Raw genomic sequence first — 20,298 nt, forward strand, 5'->3', positions numbered from 1 at the left:
GGATATAATGTGCAGTGTAGAGTTGTTGTTGTTAGCTGCGAAGTCGTGTCCGACCCATCGCGACCCTATGGACAACATTCCTCCAGGCCTTCCTGTCTTCTACCATCTTCTGGAGTCCATTTAAGCTCACGCCTACTGCTTCAGTGACTCCATCCAGCCACCTCATTCTCTGTCGTCCCCTTCTTCTATTGCCCTCGATCTTTCCCAGCATTAGGCTCTTCTCCAGTGAGTCCTTCCTTCTCATTAGGTGGCCAAAGTATTTGAGTTTTAGCTTCAGGATCTGGCCTTCTAAAGAGCAGTCAGGATTGATCTCCTCTAGGACTGACCGGTTTGATCGCCTTGCAGTCCAAGGGACTCGCAGGAGTCTTCTCCAGCACCAGAGTTCAAAGGCCTCAATTCTTTGGCGCTCAGCCTTTCTTATGGTCCAACTTTCACTGCCATACATTGCAACTGGGAAGACCATAGCCTTGACTATACGCACTTTTGTTGACAGGGTGATGTCTCTGCTTTTTAGTGTGCTGTCTAGATTTGCCATGGCTTTCCTCCCCAGGAGCAAGCGTCTTTTAATTTCTTGGCTACAGTCCCCATCTGCAGTGATCTTGGAGCCCAGGAAAACAAAATCTGTCACTACCTCCATTTCTTCCCCATCTATTTGCCAGGAATTGAGAGGGCCAGTTGCCATGATCTTGTAGAGTAGGAGTGATCTTGCAGTGTAGAGTAGGATTATCAAATTGCAGTGCTCATATTTCATTAGGCCGTAACAGTTGATTATGAAATTCAGCCAGGAAACCTCTATGGTCAGAAGTTATGAAAGTTATAGCCCATCAGTTTCTAGAGAGATAGAGGATGCTGAATTTTGATTTATAAATATTTTTTTCCTTTTTATCATAATTCGCTAAAAGAGATATAATCCCACCTTGCCCAGAAACTGATGTAGAAGCCCTGGCAGTAGGGCGAATGCTTATCATTACGCTTACTTTTGATTTTCCTGTTCACAGCACAGAGTGATCACTTCTTTCCTAGAATTCAGAGAACATGAAAAACAAAGGTAAGAAATAAAAGTAGGTGAAGCCTATCAAAGATAGGATAAGTCAATGCCTGACCTTCATGACTGAGTAACTGCATTTACCCATTCTGTTTTTTTTTTATAAAAGTACAACAAAAGAAGACGATTTTGTCACCTCAAAATCATTTGATTATGGCATGGCTTTCATAGACATGAAATATATACAAGGTGATCCAGCAGTACTCTCCCAATCTTTTATTACAAATAGATTGTTATCACAAGTGTCCATTGGAACCTTCAGCTGTGATATGAAAAGCAATTCAGCTTTTTCTTTCTAAACTGGACTGAAAGATATAGATGACATATATCTCTGATTGCCCTTTGATGCTCTAAAATGGAACTGGGAATTTTTCATTATAATGATAAGAGGTTGAATAACAAGTTTCAAACCCCAGCTCTGCCATAATTCTACTAAGATGAGATTCATAAAATAATTTCACAAAACCTATCCTTGCTTTCATATATAATACTGTATATAGTGATGCACTTTGCATAATTCCTAAGAATTCCTGATAAGGGATGCTTTGTAAATCCAGAATGCCATTATATTCACAAAGGACATTTAGTTTTGAAAATTATCTGTGTGATAACATTTGTTACTATATAGTTGGATATTATGCTGTCTACCATTTGTCATGTACTAAGAGCTAATCCTCAGAAATATGGCTGGGTCCACTTGAAGGAGCCATTCTCATAATTTTCAGTTGGAAACACTAGTAATATGTTTGGTTAGAATCTGAGAACTTTGAGCAACACGTCTGAGATTAAAATAACAATTTTAATAAAGGCAGGGATGCTTTACTGTGGTGGCATCTGTACTGTCCAGTGATAGAGGTTGTGTTTTGTATGTGTGTTTTAAAGATAATGTGTAAATTATTTATTTATTTATTTACAGAATCAGGTATCTTCTGCATTCCAGTTTTTGTCGGGCAGTGATTCCTATCAGGGACTTAGCAATGAACTGATTTGAAAATGTCAAAGAAACGGTGTATAATTTTTTTTTTGTTCTTTCTCGCAGATTGGAAACAGAGGAGCATCTCACATTAGGAGACGTAACATCCGTGAACCTGACCATGTTGAATGGAGGCGTATCATTCAATGTGGTCCCCTCTGAGCTCTCTGTTGCCTTTGACATCCGGATCCCTCCCACAGTGGACCTAAAGGTACAGAGAAGGAGAAGGTTACCAGTTTTCATCCCATAAAGATTTGCCTTGAATATCTCATCATAACTGGCCAGCGAATATATTAGCTCTTCCCACCCATGCTAGAAACAGCAACTGTAGTTATTTATTTATTATAAAATGAATGTACAGTAGTTATTTGCAGGTAGTTATGGGCACATCTTGTTATGCCCATGTCATACCACTATTCGATGAACTACACTGGTTCCCAATAGGTTTTTGGGTGCAATTCAAGATGCTGGTTCTTACCTTTACAGCCTTACATGGCATAGGACTGGATTATTTAAGGAAATTCCTTCTCCTAAGAACATCAGCCTGCCTCACATTCTCTCACAGGGAGGGCATGCTCCAGGTTCCTTCTTTTAAATCTTTTCATCTTCAGGACCTAGGAAGGGTGCCATTTTGTGTTTGGCCCTATTCTCTGGAAGTATGTCTCTTCCTCCCCCCTTCCCCGCATATACGACAGGCCCCAACTTTTTCTCGCCTTTAAAGAAAGCCGTTAAGACCTGGCTCTTCCCTCAGGTATTCGGGGCTAGTTGTATGGGAGATACCCTGTGGTAGTTTTATTGTGTGCCTGTCACCATTTTACATTTTATATTTATAGTTTGTTTGTTGTTATATATGGTTTTCTTGGTTTGTTTTTCCTCCTTTTTTCTTTTATTGTTATTTTTTTTTGCTGTACACCACCTATTGTTTAAGATGAGTGATCTTATAAATCTTAAACTGTTTCTGGATGGTTTTTTTTTAAACAAAACTTGTTAAACTGTCCTATAAAATATTGTTAGTTTGTTTGAAAATCTTGCAGTGTTTGTAGCTGTTAATATGGAAGCTTTTAATAACTTTTCTTGATGTTTGAAAGAATTGGAGAGCTTAATTCCTTTGCTTTCAAAAGTCCCAAATACTGGTAGCCTTGAGGGCTTTCGTGTTCTATGTCTGTTTAATGAAAGATCAACTGTGTTTTGCAACACATTCCCCCAAAAGCTGCCCTGGAGAGAAATGTCAGGTATCTATCATAAGCCATACAGACCTTTGATCCAGATGTAGCTTTGAAGCTACAGTATTTGATGGTTCCTTATCTGTGAGGGAAAAATATTGTTAAGTCAGCCAGGAATGAGTGCAGAGAATTGTAGAACAGAACAATGCGATGATCAAAAGTAGAGTATCTGGCTAAGAATTACTCGAAACAAAGTGTTGTGATTCAGGGTCAGCCTGTGGGTTCGGCAGTTGGGTCGGATGACTCAGAGGAGGAGGGGGGTGTTGAAGAGCTTGCTGAGGGGGTTAAAGATCTTGCTGATGAGAGCCCTCAGCCAGGTCCCTCCCACCTGGTCATGACGGAGACCCAGCTGTGTGAGCCTGACAGCGTGGATGAAGATGACCCACAGCTGGTCCTGTTCAAGGATGCCCGATGCAGGAGGCAGTCAATCAGGAGTAAACAGAGGAAGGCAATGGGGCACCTCGGAAGGAGGCAGAGAGAAGCCACGCCCTGAACTGTATAAAAGGGGAATGCGTGGGAAGGCTGGTTTGCTGAAGGCAACCGCTTGATTAGTTCCTGTTTCATAGCTCCTGTTTCATGGTTGGTGTCTTGTTTTGCTCTGTTTTATCTTAATAAATTTGGCAGGCTCAATTCCAGCCTCTTGCCGTTTGTAAAGGGGTTGTCCCTGCCTTTTCTGCAGGGCCGGTAGCAGGCTGGTACAGAACACAAAGCACCTTCTCAATATCACATACTGATTTGTCTTTGCTTTGCAGGAATTTGAGGAGCAGCTCGCATCATGGTGCAAAGCAGCTGGAGAAGGTGTTACGTATGAGTTCCAGCAGGTACCTGGGAAATGAGGGTTCATTCCAACTACTTTTCCTTTAGTTCTAGAAGCTCTAAACTGCTTTGGGCTTATAGCTTTCCGAGGTGCTGCCATTGTCTTTTTTCTCCCTTTCCTCCTTGGGCCTTTATCTCCACAGGGCTGTCTTTCTAGGGTGCCCTGTGCTCCACAGTCTCTCTTAGTCCTACCGCTGCTTCTGCCAGGCTTTTGCCAGACATTCCTGGATTTTGAGAATCCTACAAGTTTCACTTCTACCTTTTCCCTTGGGCTAGAAATACATGGATCAGACAGTTACCTCCACAGAGGAATCTGATCCCTGGTGGAAGGCATTCAGTGACACCTGCGAAGACATGTGAGTATGTTATTACATTTGCATTTTCTCATTTTTCTTCCTTTTTCCTTAATCATTTTGGGATAGGAGTAGGTTCACCTGCTAGATAGGAGCAGACTATAGTTATATTTGGTGGAGAAGTTGCTATTGACTGCATTTTATAAAAGGTTGGTATGTATACCTGGATATCCCCTAGTATAGACCAGCTGTTCCCAGGCTGCCACCTGTCTACATTCAGAGATTGCAAGGGCTAAACCAACCGAGTGTTTGTAAGATGTCTGGATTGCTACAAGTTGGGAAAAGCATGGAAACTCCACCTTCTCAACTACTCCGATTCTGGATCATCCCAGAAGCCTGCAGATCCCCTTTTTTCCGCTGATAAATTCTACCTTTGGATAGCTTGAAACTTCTGAAGCTGCAAAAAGACCAAATTAAATAGCAACGGGAAGCTTCTCTGCCATTGTGTCTCTGTCTCTTCAGGAATATGAAGCTGAAGTGTGAGATCTTCCCTGCTGCCACTGACAGCCGCTACATCAGAGCAGTGAGTATAGATGTCTTTCCTACAGGCACCTGGCCAGTGAAGTGCTTATCTTCTACTCACTTGCTCTGGCCTTGCTTTCTGACAGTTGTTTCTCCTTCCAATATATTTCAGGCAGGTCGCCCTGCAATTGGCTTTTCTCCCATGAACTACACACCTGTGCTGCTTCATGACCACAATGAATTCCTGAATGAGCAGGTCTTTCTTCGTGGAATTGAGATCTATGCTCGCCTCATCCCGGCACTGGCCAGTGTCCCTCCTCTGCAAGCAGAAGCCTGAGGTCCTAGCAGATGGCAGTGATTTGGGGTGCCTGGTGGGGGTGGGGGTGGTGATGGGAATTGGGGGAGAAAAACCAAAGAAACTGAGAAAGGACACTGTGATATTGTGACTGAAGGCTTATGGTGCCTGATAATCTGTGTTTGGCCAAGAGGAAGTAGAATTCCAGCACCCCTGGATGTTACACAAGAGACAAAGAAAACTGGCAGCCTTAGTTAATGAAACCACAATTAGGGTCTTATTGAAGTCAGTGACTTTTTATCTGCTGTATACTAATGAACATAGAGATCCTTCCTACAATTCCAGATGAAAAACCGTATCTTTTTTATCTACTATCATTTTCTCCATTTGGGGATAAAAGGGTATACTCTTCACGGCTTCTAAATTAGCAAATTCTAAGGACAGGTTTCTCACTATTGAAACACAGTTGAACAGGAAAAGGATACTATCAAATTAACTGTCTTCCTGGTACTACCATATCATTTTGCTATGTGGTTGGTTTTTTTTAAGGAAAAGAATTCATTCACATTGGCAAACCTAAGGAAAAAGTAAAATAGAGATGAAGGGCCTGAAATCTTGAGAAATTGGGGTCAGGTGAGACTGCTGTTTAGGCTGCTGGGATTGCCATGGAGTTATTTTTTTTCTTTACTTTCTCTGACATGCCTAATACTACTGTGGAAGATCATTTCAGTACTTATATAGAATTCTAACAAGGAGAAAATTTCCCCAACTCTGCTATAATACTGAGCGTTTTTTTAGTTTTCCTATTCATAAAGGAGAATCAAGTATGACACTTAACCTTTGCCCCATGAGTTCTTTCAAAGAAAAAATGTTTTTGAAAGTAAATGAAGGAATAGCAATAGCAATAGCACTTAAACTTATATACTACTTCCCAGTGCTTAGCCCTCTCTAAGTGGTTTACAGAGTCAGCATATTGCCCCCAACTATCTGGGCTCTCATTTTATCCATCTCAGAAGGATGGAAGGGTGAGCCAGTGAGAATTGAACTGTTGGCAGTTGGCAGAATTAGCCTGCAATACCGCATTCTAACCACTCTACCACCATGGGTCTTTTAATTAAATAAAGTTTAATTATAGAGAGAGACCCAGATCTTGAAGGAGGAGTTAAGAACTAATACAACCTGCTTAGGAACTTTTCTCCCTACTGTACTACCTTATCCCACAGGAAGATGGGGATGTCCCTGAATTTTCACTCCTTGAGGATTCACTAGCAGTACAGCTGACTGCCTTCATTATCTACTGAACCTATCCACTTGGGGATGGCACTATTATCAGAATAGTGCATCCTTTCCTTTGAGGCATTCTTTTCCAAATTGTAACTGGAATTCTGCTGAAATATTAAGGATAGTCAGTATAGGTGTATGGTTTAAGGAGAATTTTTCAGCCAAATTTCCTTGAATAGGATGCCAATCTCTAAATAATTTGTTAACATACACCTGCCTCTTGAATGTTAGTGTCATGGTTCCAGCAGATGAAACTCTTCAAAGAACTTTGAGGCATTGTTTGCCTTAAAGAATCTTTATTTGAGTAGCATAGCACCTGCACTAACATAATTGAAGCCGAAAACTGAGTTCTCCTCCCCTGAGCACATAGTATCAAAGCACAATTCCATCCTCCAGTGAACAATCATAAATCACATTCCCCAAATAGTTTGAAATGCAGGATTCCCCTCCAGCTCTCCAGCCTGCCAATTCTTTATCATCTCTTATTTCAATAACCTTGGTCCTCACACTGGGTTCAGTATTATTATGTCTAGCTAGACTCTCATGCACATTCCTCCCTCCAGCATCATCTAACTCTAAAAGCAGAAGAAGAAAATGGTTGCATCTCCATCTGTTGTTAATGCAAAGACATTCGATGTTAGCAGCATTGACAGTTAGCTATCTTTCTCCCACTAACAGCATTTGCAAAAGGCAAACCATTCCATGAAAAGGCTATTTTGCCCAGTCTTATACAAGATATTTGATTGAGACCGGAAAGTGAGAGAAGTTCTCCAGATATCATATTGACATGTTTTATCTCAGGTTCTCTTCATCAAACTTGTCACTTGTAACAAAACCTGAATTTCTTCCAGAAGGATTATTTTTCACACACTGCTTTAATGCAAGATCATCCCACTGTATATACACTGTCAGGTACACTTTCTCTTTTTCATATTGGATAAGATCTGTTAGAAACTTTGCTCATATTTTCTAGTGTCATAGAGCAACACATACTTGGGAGAATATGGAAATTTCTCCCCTTTATTAATAGTCTATTAACTATACAGTAGGTGATTTTTAATACGAAACTGAAGCACAGATAACAATACTGTGATTTGTCTATTATCTGTGAAGTTTACTGTGAAAATATAAACGTTGTGTAAAGTCTTGTGACCCAAAATATTCAGGTGTCAAAATGGGGCTAAATCAGGATTCTTTTAAAAGTCTAGGGGAAAAGGCTAACTCGTGCATTTTTACAGTATAGTTTGGTACAATCTTACTTGGTAGAAAGTCCTGTTGTGCTCTGTTGTCTTTTCGTAAACATCCACTGAATTGTTGCGTACGTGGTTGTGGAGATTTTAGATGAACATTTCTCCTTTGGGGAAATGACACTTCCACATAAGACTATAGTATCAAATTTTGTTTAGAATTGCTTTTTGTTTGTTCTGTTTGCCATGTTCCTGGATGAATTCCTTCTCTTAGTTAAGTTTGGCTGAAAAGAGAAATAACAGAACTATATGTGGTTATTAGATTGATAACTCATAACTCTATATTTGGAACATGAAGAAAAAGCTGCTTATGGGCTTCCAAGAGGCTTTCAATGCTCTTTGATCTAATACAACCAATGGGGGGGGGCATCTTGTCTAACATAAATTTAAGTTGCCTGTGCCCACATGAGCAAAATAGTTCATGCCATGTATTATAGCAATGTTTTTCAAAGTTGGCAACTTTAAGATGTGTGGACATCAAGTCCCAGAATTCCCCATGTTAAAATTTTCTTGGCAAGATTTCAAAAGTGGCTTTCAAGGGCCGAAAGAGAATCATCTGTCCAACTGGCTTTGGGCCTAAGACGTAACTAGAATGTCCACCTGTCTTCTGGTCCTAGTCTCGTGCCTTAACCACTATAACAAACTGGTTTTCATATGTCTCATTCACAGCACAGAAACCTACAACACTTATAGCTTTCAGCACGGTATAACTATTCCTAGTTTCTATAAATGTTGAGAAAACCAGCTATATAAACTTATATGTCAGAAATATAAGAGCAGCTAGCATTATCATTTCACTCTGTCTTTTTCCTCAGCAGACTATGAATGGCCATATATGAGAGTTTAAAAGGAACTCCTGGTCTTTTTTAAATCATGTGTTCTTTGCTGTCCTTCCTATCTAAATATAGATATAAATTTATTCCATCTCGGAAATGTTTTTTCCCCAGGGGTGATTTTAAGAAAAAAATACAATTAATGAAAACTTACTCAAATTTTAAAGTTAGATTTGTGTGCTACCTTGGGAGATGTGAACTCAGCAGTTGGTAACACTTGACTGACCTTAGTGGAGTTTTGAAGCCAAAAAGTAGGACTGGACCTGGCTGCCATTTTGTTAGGAGCCTAATGAGGAATTCTAGGGCTGTAGGCTTGTCTGAAGAAAATGAAGATCATGGCATCCAGCCCTCTCAATTCCTGCAAATAGATGGGGAAGAAATGGAGGTAGTGACAGATTTTATTTTCCTGGGCTCCAAGATCACCGCAGATGGGGACTGCAGCCAAGAAATTAAAAGACACTTGCTCCTGGGGATGAAAGCCATGGCAAATCTAGACAGCACATTAAAAAGCAGAGACATCACCCTGCCAACAAAAGTGCGTATAGTCAAGGCTATGGTCTTCCCAGTTGCAATGTATGGCTATGAAAGTTGGACCATAAGGAAGGCTGAGCACCAAAGAATTGAGGCTTTTGAACTATGGTGCTGAAGAAGACTCCTGCAAGTCCCTTGGACTGCAAGGCGATCAAACCAGTCAGTCCTACAGGAGATCAACCCTGACTGCTCTTTAGAAGGCCAGATCCTGAAGTTGAAACTCAAATACTTTGGCCACCTAATGAGAAGGAAGAACTTACTGGAGAAGAGCTTAATGCTGGGAAAGGTTGAGGGCAAGATAAGAAGGGGACGACAGAGAATGAGGTGGCTGGATGGAGTCACTGAAGAAGTAGGCATGAGCTTAAACGGACTCCAGAAGATGGTAGAGGACAGGAAGGCCTGGAGGAATGTTGTCCATGGGGTCGCGATGGGTCGGACACGACTTTGCAACCAACAACAAGGTTTGTCTGGGAACTGAAAACCATCTCTCCCAAAAAAGGATGTGGCAAACCATTTACAAAACTAATGTGCCTATAGGTAGTCCTTAACTGATAACCCTAATTGGGACTGGAACATCTGTTGTTAAGCAAATGCATTTGTTAAGTGAATTGGACCCAATTTTATTACCTTTTTGCTGGGGTCAAGTGAATCACGCAGTTGTTACGTGAACCCGGCTTCCCCATTGACTTTGCATTGTAGAAGCCCCCTGGGAAAGTCACAAATGGCAGTCATGTAACCGTGGGATACTGCGATGGTCATAAGTGTGAGGACTGATTGAAGACAGTTTTTCAGCACCCTTTTTATTTCAAATGGGTATTAAACAGATGTTCATAAATGGAAGTGTACCTGTATACCAGTAATTACAGCTTCTCTCAGATTTTTCATTTTTATTCCTAACAGTAATTGCCTGGAACTATTTTCCACTAGATGGCGAACTGCACCTAAAAATCCTCCAGTATGGAATAATTCAACATATGGAACAACTACCAAATATTGGTTAATACTGTTGATTTTGCTCATGTTTGTTGGGATGCAATAATGCATATATGGATATAACACAGGGAAATAATTAAAAAGGATTGATTTATAAAAGGAGAAGATGCACAAATATTAAAAATATTTTTGCAACAACAGAATAGCATGATAAACAATAGTCTAAAAGTTAAATTATGTACGTTGAAGCAAAATGAGTCTTTCATTCTCAGTTCATAGGCCAGCTTTATCAGAGGGCGCATAGAGGGGTGATGATTTCAAACATAGTAGCCCAGTGTGTGAACTTTGCTAGCTGAAGGACAGTGATTAAGGACAAGTGATAATATTTTCTTTTGCAATTACTCAAGTGATTACTTCATAGAATAAACATTAATACACTGTTACATTTGCACCACAAACTCTGCAAGAGCCAGCAAAACTTTTACAAAAGAATTTTCCTTTAGTCAGGGATTTGGCTCCTACATTATTGCACTAAGACATAACATATGACTTAACATATCGTGTGAACCTGGGCAGAAGTGGTCATACAGGTAGCATAAAATGATTTTCTGAATCAGTTATTTAAAAAACCCCAGATATAAATGACTAATTTTACAGCAGAAAGCCATCTCAAGCTATCTATTTTGGATGTCCTTAAAGAAGGAACACAATGTTATTTATGATTATCTTTTACTGAAGAGAGTAGGAAGTTGTGTGAATGTTCAGTCTTGGGTTCAAATACCAGGGCTTTTTTCCTCATAGAACGCTCAGAACGGAGTTCCGGCACCTTTTTTGGATGGAACCTTGTAGGGTAGGCAAGGTGGGTTGTATGACATGTGTGAGTTCCGGCACCTTTTTCTTTTACAAAAAAAGCACTGTCAAATACTATCATTAGCCATAAATATTATGCAACTCTGAGGCAAAGAATCACTTAAGGAAGCATAATGCATTGGACCAGCTCTAGCAATGCACAAAGTTTATTAAGAACATGAAAAAGGATATGAAAACCAAGTTGGGGGGGGGGGGGAAATGCACCCACAAAAGACAGCATAGCTCTTTTGAAAGCAATAATCACATATTGAAAAAGTGGAAACCAAAATGACAAGAGGAAAGTGACCGTATATATTGATCAGGAGGTAACAAGAAACCTAGTAATAGTTGCATTAGAAAAAATGGCTGTTGTTTGGTTTTGAATTAGCTCTTGTAAATATTTGGAGGAAGGAAAAAAAAGATCCTGGAATAACTGGTCTGCTTGCGGAAGCCATCCCCACCAACTAGCTGCAGCTATCACAAAAGTCTGACTGGAACGGAGCCACGGGATGGAGCCATTTTGTGCTGCTCCAATGTATTCTGTTACTGGCAGCAGAAAAAAACCCAGAATAGAAAGGTGCCTGCTGTTTTGATCCAGTAAAGCTACTTGCATTTGAATCTGTAGGTAGACCAGTTGGAGAGCTGCTTTGGTGTGGTGGTTAAGGCATCAGGCTAGAAACCTTGGGCACAAAGCTAGCTGGGTTACTGAGCTAGTCACTCTTGTCTTTCTCAGCTCCAGGAAGGAGGCAGTGGCTAACCGCTTCTGAAAAACTTTGCCAAGAAAACTGCAGGGATTTGTCCAGATAGTCCCTGAGAATTAGGCATGACTAAATGGAAGGAAAAAAAGAGGTAAACCAGGATGCTACTGTACTGCTTTGGATATTTGACAGAGATCTGAGGAAAACTTTGAGTTAAACACAGCCTAGATGCATCTGGGATTTGACCTGGCTCTGACTCAGCCTTCAAATTTTGAGTGTCAAAATAGGTCATTTTCTCCCATTTGATAAATCAAGCCAGGTGTGGAGTGTCAAGTCTGCTCTTTAACATCTTTGTACACAATACATCCCGGTACAAATATCTACATGGTGCAATGTGAAGTCAAGAGAGGGCATCACACAAAGCAGCATGGTTTCTCCTTGGGGAGTGGGAGGGTAGCTGATCCATTTCCACCACAGTCTGTTGAAGTTGCATGCCAGCATTTGCCGAGGCCTCTTACTCTGCCGCCCTGCTGTCTCCACACTACTCAAAACACAACAGCAAGCAGCAAGCTGGCTTAAAGCAGCTGTTGAAATTGAAATCAGAGGAGATGCAAAAATATTATGTTTTGGGTCTGAACTTTCCTCTCTTCATAAATGAGATCCATTTTATTCCAAGGCAAGAGCTCTCTCTAGCCCCCCTCCCCCCCAAAGATGCTTCCTTGATAGAAGATCACCAGTGAGTAGCTGTGCTGGCAGTCCAGCGAGGATGGGATGGGTCAGTGCAGGTCCCCACAGTTCAATTTCCTGAGCCCTGAACCCAGATAAAAGATGGGACCCTGCTGCTTGTCCTAGGATTGATGGCTGTTCTGTGGGAAAAATGGGAGATGGAATTTTTTGATTAGAGTTTCACCTCAGTACTGTAAAAACAACCTGAGCTGTTTCAGGTTCCTGGTTTCAGACTGACAAATTTGATTTGAACATTAATTTTCTTAGAATAAATAACAGTCTAATGTGAAGCTGAGTCAGTGGGTCCATTTCTAATGCTGAAAAAACAATGTGATGAATAGTTTCATATATTGTGACAGATTTAAATAGTGTAACCCCATATTTTTATTGTTGGGGGTGACTGCACATAAAAAGGGGCAGGGCTTCACTCATCTTGATATTTTTACCCTGCCCCTCCGACCCAAGTTACTGTAACTAATATCCCTTGAAAAATAGTGTCATTCTATTTTGAGTTGTATACTGGGATTGGTTTTCCAAAATATATTTGTTTCCATGACCAATGCAGAAATCGACAAACATAATTTGCTTTCCATAACACCATCATTCAACTTTATTACCTTCCTCTTATAAACTTGTTAACTCCATTGCATCTTTCCTCTCACAGCCATCATCCTTTTCTGGGTTTTTGAGAGAAAGCAGAGCACAAAGTGGACAAAACATAAAAATAATTGACTCACTGTAGCCTAATGCACCATATTTATCCATTTAATCCATTTAAGTAAACCATAGACACTTGTTCTAAGTGGATCAGTTGCAAAGATGAAAATGTGCAAGTGATGGAAAAGAAGAGGTGCATCTGACAATTTGTTTTTATATAGGAGAGGATATTTATCCTTTCTCCCCAAGCTTCTAGTCTTGTCCAGCAATTATAATAACTTCAATGAAGCTTTTGACTTAAAGATGATCAAGATCATATAAAGTGTTAATACCACTTTACAATGCCTTGGTAAGGCCACACTTGAAATACTGTATCCAGTTTTGGTCACCACGATGTAAAAAAGATGTTGAGACTCTAGAAAGACTACAGAGAAGAGCAACAAAGATGATTAGGAGATTGGAGGCTAAAACATACAAGGAACGGTTGCTGGAATTGGGTATGTCTAGTTTAATGAAGAGAAGGATGAGGGGGGACATGATAGCAGTGTTCCAATATCTCAGGGGCTGCCACAAAAAAGAGGGAGCCAAGCTATTCTCCAAAGCACCTGAAAGCAGGACAAGAAGCAACGGATGGAAACTAGACAAGGACAGAAGCAACCTAGAACTAAGGAGAAATTTCCTGACAGAACAATTAATCAGTGGAACAACCTGCCTCCAGAAGCTGTGAATGCTCCAACACTGGAAGTTTTTAAGAAACTGGACAGCCATTTGTCTGAAATGGTATAAGGTTTCCTGCCTGAGCAGGGGTTGGACTAGATGACCTCCAAGGTCCCTTCCAACATCATCAATAACAACAACAACAACAATAATATAATAATAATCTTCATTCCTCAGCACTGCTATCTACTGCTACTACACTATCTAGCTTAGTAAAATGTTCCTGGGAAAAACATCTGAATGGAAAAAATGTCGCTGCCTCATTACAGAGATGCCACTTGATATTGTGGCTTGGAATGCTGGGCCAATCATTAATGAAGGCTCTTTAAGCTTTTCAGGACATCTATTTTATAGATTGATTTTTTTTCCTGCAGTCCCTGTCATACATGCCTCTAGGAAGCCTTTTTTTAAAAAATTCACCAATCAAATTAAAAAATGTATACAGGTTGTGTGTGCAGAGGGAGTACTAGCAATTTTATAAATGGATTGCATTTGGGGAGTACAGGATTTTTAAAAAAATAATTTGCAATTATTGGACTCTTGATGGTCTTGGTAAGGAGGATATTCATCTGTTAGGAAGCTGGAGTCAGCAAAGAAGCAGTGAGTAATTAGCTTCAATGTTGGAAGCTCCAGATTGTCCAGAGCATACAAATGCCAAAGTTAATACATTTGCTGATAGATCATGAAAAGTAAAAATGATGTGGAATAAGACCAACTTTGATCTAAGATTAATAGAGTTTGCATATCAGTATGGAACTTACAAAAATATATGGGATAAAACTGATTTTCATATAAGATGTTAGGAAGACTTGGAAGTGCTCTTAGAATCTACTTTTGGAGCCCTAAGATTTCAGGATACCTGAGATACTCAGCGTTATGAGTATACAGTATATATAAAAAATCACAAACACTGCCCCAGTGTGTACAAAATAATAAGCTGGACAACTACACATACATAGTGGCATATCTGCACATAATTATAGTAAATTATTACAACACAGTAGTAACTTATTTGAAGACAGAAACCAAGAACCCTGGTTTAAAACTAACTGGATTAATCTCTAGAGCCAAAATTGGGAACAGGGCAGGGGATAGAGAAGACAGAAGGGTTTTTCATTCTAACGACTCTTTGAGAGTCTGCCTGCCTTCCACAGGGACTGCCCGTCCTATTCTGACAGATATGGATCAGGAAGTGGTCCTTCTTTGTTGCAGCATCTGCCCTTTGAAACAGTTTCTCCTGGAAATGCACTGGTGTCTGTTTTTGTGTCACTCGGCAGCTAATAGGTTCTTCATACTTTTTTTTTTGCATGATTCCAGAATCATGCTTCAATGTTCTCCCCCCCCCCCCGTCATCTGTCTTTGGTAATTGAGCTGATTTATTTCTTGCTTAATGGCAGTGTAACTTAAACTGTGTGTGTGTGGGGGGGGGAACCTTTCTGTTTGCAGTACTGAAATGTTGCTGAATTTGCAGGCAGTCTGCCCATCAGCAGGAACTTCTGGCTCACCCCAGTGTCTGGCTTCCTATTCCCAGATCCTCAAAGTGGAAAGGTGGTTTTGATGGCTTAAAAGGTCCCCTTTGTATCAATTGTTTCATAGTTTTTAATTTGTATGCAACAGATACTGCATACCCTGATTATATTGGAACTGGAGAATTGACAGGATATTCTAGGATGGAGAAATGATCAGTCAGAGTTTTAAAAGTCTCATTCCACCCCCACCACCCCCAACTCTAGGACCCGCTGTATCCCTGGCTTCAGTTGACACCAGGAGCAACATGTTTCGTCCTCTCAGAAATATCTTGATGATGAGTGACTCAGTATCTGACATGTCAGGTTTTGGATGCTGATGGTCAGATTTGATCCTCTGTGCTCTGTGGACCCCCTGTGACTCACAGGATTCAGGATTTCTTGGTGTGTATGAACAGTTTGGGGAGAATACACAAGAAAACATGGAGATACGCAAGGAGGTGTAACAAGCAGAGGGGCAAACACATAGAGGAACAGGGAAAGGGTCACGTTGCTGTTCCTTAAACTAAGTCAGGAGCTACAAAAATTTAAAAAGGAAATTACAAAGCTACCTTTCAATTTATGATCCCGTATAAGTACATGTTAATACCCCTTCACACTGTTTTAACTGTGGATCAGACGACTTGCCTAAATATATGCACTTAGAACCTGGGGATCTTGCAGAATTTTCCACTGGCTTGATCAGTGGCAATGGTGAGAGATTTCCTTGTGCTCTGATTACATTAAAATAGCATCTAAACTCAAGACCCTGGTGAAATTATCCTACAGTATTATGAATGGCTTTTTATAGGGTTTGAGCAACTTTTCACATTACAACACCATTACATACCTGATGCACAAATTTCTATAGAAGGGGTCCCCAATCCCTGGCCCGTTGACCAGTACTGGGCTGTGGTATGCCAGCAACCAATCCACACAAACAAGCAAAGCCCCATCTGCGAGTTGCAGGGAGCACACAAAACTAAACCACGCGCCCTCCGGTCCACGGAAAAACCTGTCTCCACGGAACCAGTCCCTGGTGCCCAAAAGTTTGGGGACCTCTGCTCTATAGACGTTCTGCTACAGAAATTTCCACTCAAGCTGAATTCATCATAGTTAATTGGGAAACCCTAATGAAAAGCTGAAAGTTTCCATTTGTTATGCTAGAGAATGGAAACTAAAAAGAAAAACAATATGTGGCATTCCAAACCACATCCCTGCAACAATGGGGGAAGTCCTTGTTCCATATGCCTCATGCAGAATTACCCTTGTGACACAAGACAGCAGTATGGTGGTTTCCACTTCTGGCTAGCTGCCTCATCCTTGAAAGCAACAAGCTGCTTTCAACAAAAGTAAGACTGGAAAATTCTCCACCCTTCTACAGTAGGCTTCCATCCAGCTTTCTCAAAATTGTGCTCCTTTTCTGTCTCAATATCTGGCAGGGCTGGAAAGGCTGCCTCAAAAGATCTCTATAGGTAGTCCTTGTTTAGCAATCATAATTGGGACTGGCAACTTGGTCCTTAAATGAAGCAGCTGCTAAGGGAAGCAACAAGATTGTGCTTACAATCTTATTTCAGTTTCCTTTTGCTCTACAGACCTGCAAAAGTCATAAACGTGAGGATTGGTTGTAAAGTTACAGTTTTGTCACTACATAGCTGCAACTGGTTGCTAAACAAGTAGAACATAGTACATAGAATAGTAGAATTGGAAAGGAGCTTGGAGGTCTCCTAGTCCAACCCCCTGCTCAAGCAGGAGACCCTATACTATTTCAGACAAATGTCCAGTCTCTTTTAAAAAGCCTCCAGTGATGGAGCACCCACAACTTCTGAAGGCAAGTTATTCCGTTGGCTTATTGCTCTAGCCTTTAGGAATTTTCTCCTTAGTTCTAGGTTGCTTCTCTCCTTGGTTAGTTTCCATCCATTGTTTCTTGTCTTTTGGTGCTTTGGAAACTAGTTTGACACACACACACACACACACACACACACACACACACACACACTTGTCTTTAAACGAAAACTACCCATAGCTGTGTCACTTGATTCTATTTCAACTTTGAAAATGAGTGTGGCTGCAGCCATTTTCCCTACTCATTTTCTGTTGACACATAGCATGGAGGGAGGGGGGGGGTTTTACCAGGTGCTTCACTAGACTAAACAGATTTTCTCCCCTGGGAACCAAGGTCATCAGCTGCTCCCGGGACTGCAGGCTGGGCATTTCGTGAAAAGCCTGCCAAGGAGATGTATTGGGGAATGTAGTAGCTTGCATAGCTTTAGGGGTGGGATTTCTTAACTTTGTATTGGGGATTGTTACATGTCTATTCAGACTTGGTTTCACTTTCGACATGCCGATACTTTATATCAATAAACATGTTCTTTGAGAAACTTGCAAACTTCCGTGTTCTGCTTTATTTGTCTCTTCTCAGTCGGAACTATGACATCTACTGCTTCAGGAAATGGTGAAGTTCTTCCCTTTCCTTGTGGATGCTAGCGCCTCAGTGCCTACCTCCTAGCTGTTCCTCTTAGTGGCAACACAGCACCTGCTGTGGGTCTCAGTAATGAACCCTCTTTAATCAGGTTACTATTCCACAGGCTTGAAACTGACTCATTTCCTGATGAAAATGCTTTTATTTAGGGTACTGACTTTTCCACAAATTTATTGGAAAGGGATTGATTTTTCCACAAATGTGTTGGAAAGGGATTAATTTAGGTGCACTGTTTTCTGCACCAAAAAGGTTTCTGAAAGACAGATCCAACAATTGTTGCTAAATAAGTGTTTCTCTTTACCTGCTGGCCTCTATTTGTGGGCTTGGAATGGTCTGCAGCTGATGTCAGGTGACTCTTAACCCAAACCACCGGGTCCGCTTCTAGCATTACTAGCTAATTAAAATCTAGACCTAAAAGAATAGCAGTTACTTAGGTCTAGTCTCCTGAAATTATTAAGCAGCAGCTAAAAGGGCATTCTTCAAAATAACCATTTGCCAGTAGGGAAGTCGGCAACTCTTCAAATCTAAAACTAACAACAATGAGTGATTTCAGCTGAGGAAGGCTGTGGATTGAGAGATCAATAACTGTCTCTGCAGAAAAGTAAGGTGCCATATAATTTTTAAATGATGAGGTTGCTGATAGCATAAAAAAAGATGCACAGAAAGCAAAATAATATGGGAAGAAATATAATAAATACTTACTGAAAACCTGTGAGTGGGTTGCTGCTGGGAAGTGATCTTGGTGTTTGGGAAGCCAAGTCATCCAAGTTTCTCCATTTTCTGCTCTTTCTTTATTTCTGTTTTGCTCTGTCTTCTATTACAATCAAACCACAAGGGTCCAATTAGTGGGCATTGATTGGGATCCTGCAGTTTTGAAGTTCCCAAATATGGTCATAATACAGTAGTCAAGTAAATGACTAACAGTGACACAATACTGTATAGGATGGGGTCTTCAAACTTGGCCCTTTTATGACTTGAGGACTTCAACTCTCAGAATTCCTTAGCCAGCGTGCCTGACTGAGGAATTCTGGGAGTTGAAGTCCACAAGTCATAAAAGGGCCAAGTTTGAAGACCCCTGGTATAGGATAAGAAAACATGGCTTGGGAGTAGTAGATATAAAAAGGAATAGGGTGTCCTTGTTTGACCCTAAGTCAAATATGATCAGATGTGTGATGCAGGGCAAGTGTTGGCTTGAGGTTATTACCAGAAGCATAAAGTTCTAATCACAGGAAATAATTGTTCCACTCTACTTTGCCTTGATTAAACCATTGTTGGAATATTATGTTCCATTTTGGATACCAGAATTCAAAAAGGATAGTAAGAAATTGGAGCAAATTTATAGAAAAACTAGTAAGAGGGTGGAGAATCTGCAAACAACCCTAATGAGAAATGGTGAAACAATATTGACTGAGAGGAGATGTGATAGACTTCAAACATCTGAAAGGAAAGGTTCTCACCCAGAAAAAAGTAGACTTATTTTCTTTTGCCCCAAAGGACAGGACCAAACCTCTGAATGAACATTACAGGAAGGAAATTCAAGTTAGATATCAGAAGAAACTTTCTGATTGCAGGAGGTGCTAGCCAGTGAAACAGGCTACCACATGAAATGCTGAGTTCTGTTTCCCTACAAGTCTTCAGTGAAGTTTTCAAAGACTGGATGGTCATATGCCACAGGTAATTTAGTGGATCCTTCACTAATTACCTGGTGGGATTTGATTACTTTCAAGACCTCTTCTGACTCCTGTGATTCTAATTCCAGTCCCCACCCCACCCCCAACTCCACTCACACACATTTAAAATGTTTCAGCCAAGTTGCTGTCTCTCTTCCCCTCTTTTCTAGAACTGTGTCTCTCTACTGGTGCCACGAGTACAGTACACGAGGTAGGGAGGGAGAATTGATAAACCTCCCCAATTATGCAGGTAGGAGAAAAGAAAGCTGAGAAGCCAATCTACAGCTTAGTGCACCAAAACCGGTTAACTCTTGATCACGATGGAGACATTCCAGTGGGCAGGAGGCATACGCTCAAGGTTCCTCTGCTATACTTATTGGAGGCATTTTCTTTCTGCTCCCTTTGGCAAGAATTAGGAAGAGATGGATACAGAAGAGAAGAGAAGATGTGGGAGCAACTAGAGGGAGATGAGGTCAGGGCCATCTTCAAGGGAGATCAACAATGTCAAAATTGTGGGCATGACTGGACGATCCTGTTCTGTACCAGCCTGCTACCGGCCCTGCAGAAAAGGCAGGGACAACCCCTTTACAACCGGCAAGAGGCTGGAATTATGCCTGCCAAATTTATAGCTACAAAAACAAACAAGACACGAACCAAGAAACAGGAGCTTTAAGAAACATGAACCATCCGAGCGGTTGCCTTCAGCAAACCAGCCCTCCCAGACATTCCCCTTATATAGAGTTCAGGGCGTGGCTTCTCTCTGCCTCCTTCCGAGAAGCCCCATTGCCTTCCTCTGTTTACTCCTACTTGACTGCCTCCTGCGTCGGGCGTCCTTGAACAGGGCCAGCTGTGGGTCATCTTCATCCACGCTGTCAGGCTCACACAGCTGGGTCTCCGTGGTGACCAAGTGGGAGGGGCCTGGCTGAGGGCTCTCATCAGCAAGATCTTCAACCCCCTCAGCAAGGTCTTCAACACCCCCCTCCTCCTCTGAGTCGTCCGACC

At 41.1% G+C, this 20,298-nt stretch overlaps 1 protein-coding gene across 4 annotated transcripts in view; it reads left to right on the top strand.

Annotated features, from left to right (window-relative positions):
* The window catches only part of ACY1 (aminoacylase 1), a 31,961-nt gene extending 21,823 nt beyond the window's left edge, over positions 1–10,138 (top strand). For 3 of the 4 annotated variants that reach the window (XM_081320730.1, XM_081320732.1, XM_081320731.1), the window contains 6 exons: positions 999–1,048; positions 2,085–2,229; positions 3,994–4,062; positions 4,334–4,413; positions 4,873–4,933; positions 5,045–10,138. In XM_081320730.1, coding sequence (XP_081176856.1) covers positions 999–1,048; positions 2,085–2,229; positions 3,994–4,062; positions 4,334–4,413; positions 4,873–4,933; positions 5,045–5,209 — 570 coding nt within the window. In that variant the 3' untranslated portion in view covers positions 5,210–10,138. Of the gene's footprint in view, positions 1–998; positions 1,049–2,084; positions 2,230–3,993; positions 4,063–4,200; positions 4,414–4,872; positions 4,934–5,044 lie in introns of all 4 variants that reach the window. The other variant, XR_014025545.1, reaches the window with a different exon arrangement.
* Positions 10,139–20,298: the final 10,160 nt, after the last annotated feature.

This window comes from Vipera berus (assembly GCF_964194415.1).
Source record: "Vipera berus genome assembly, chromosome: 2".
Lineage (NCBI taxonomy): Eukaryota > Metazoa > Chordata > Lepidosauria > Squamata > Viperidae > Vipera > Vipera berus.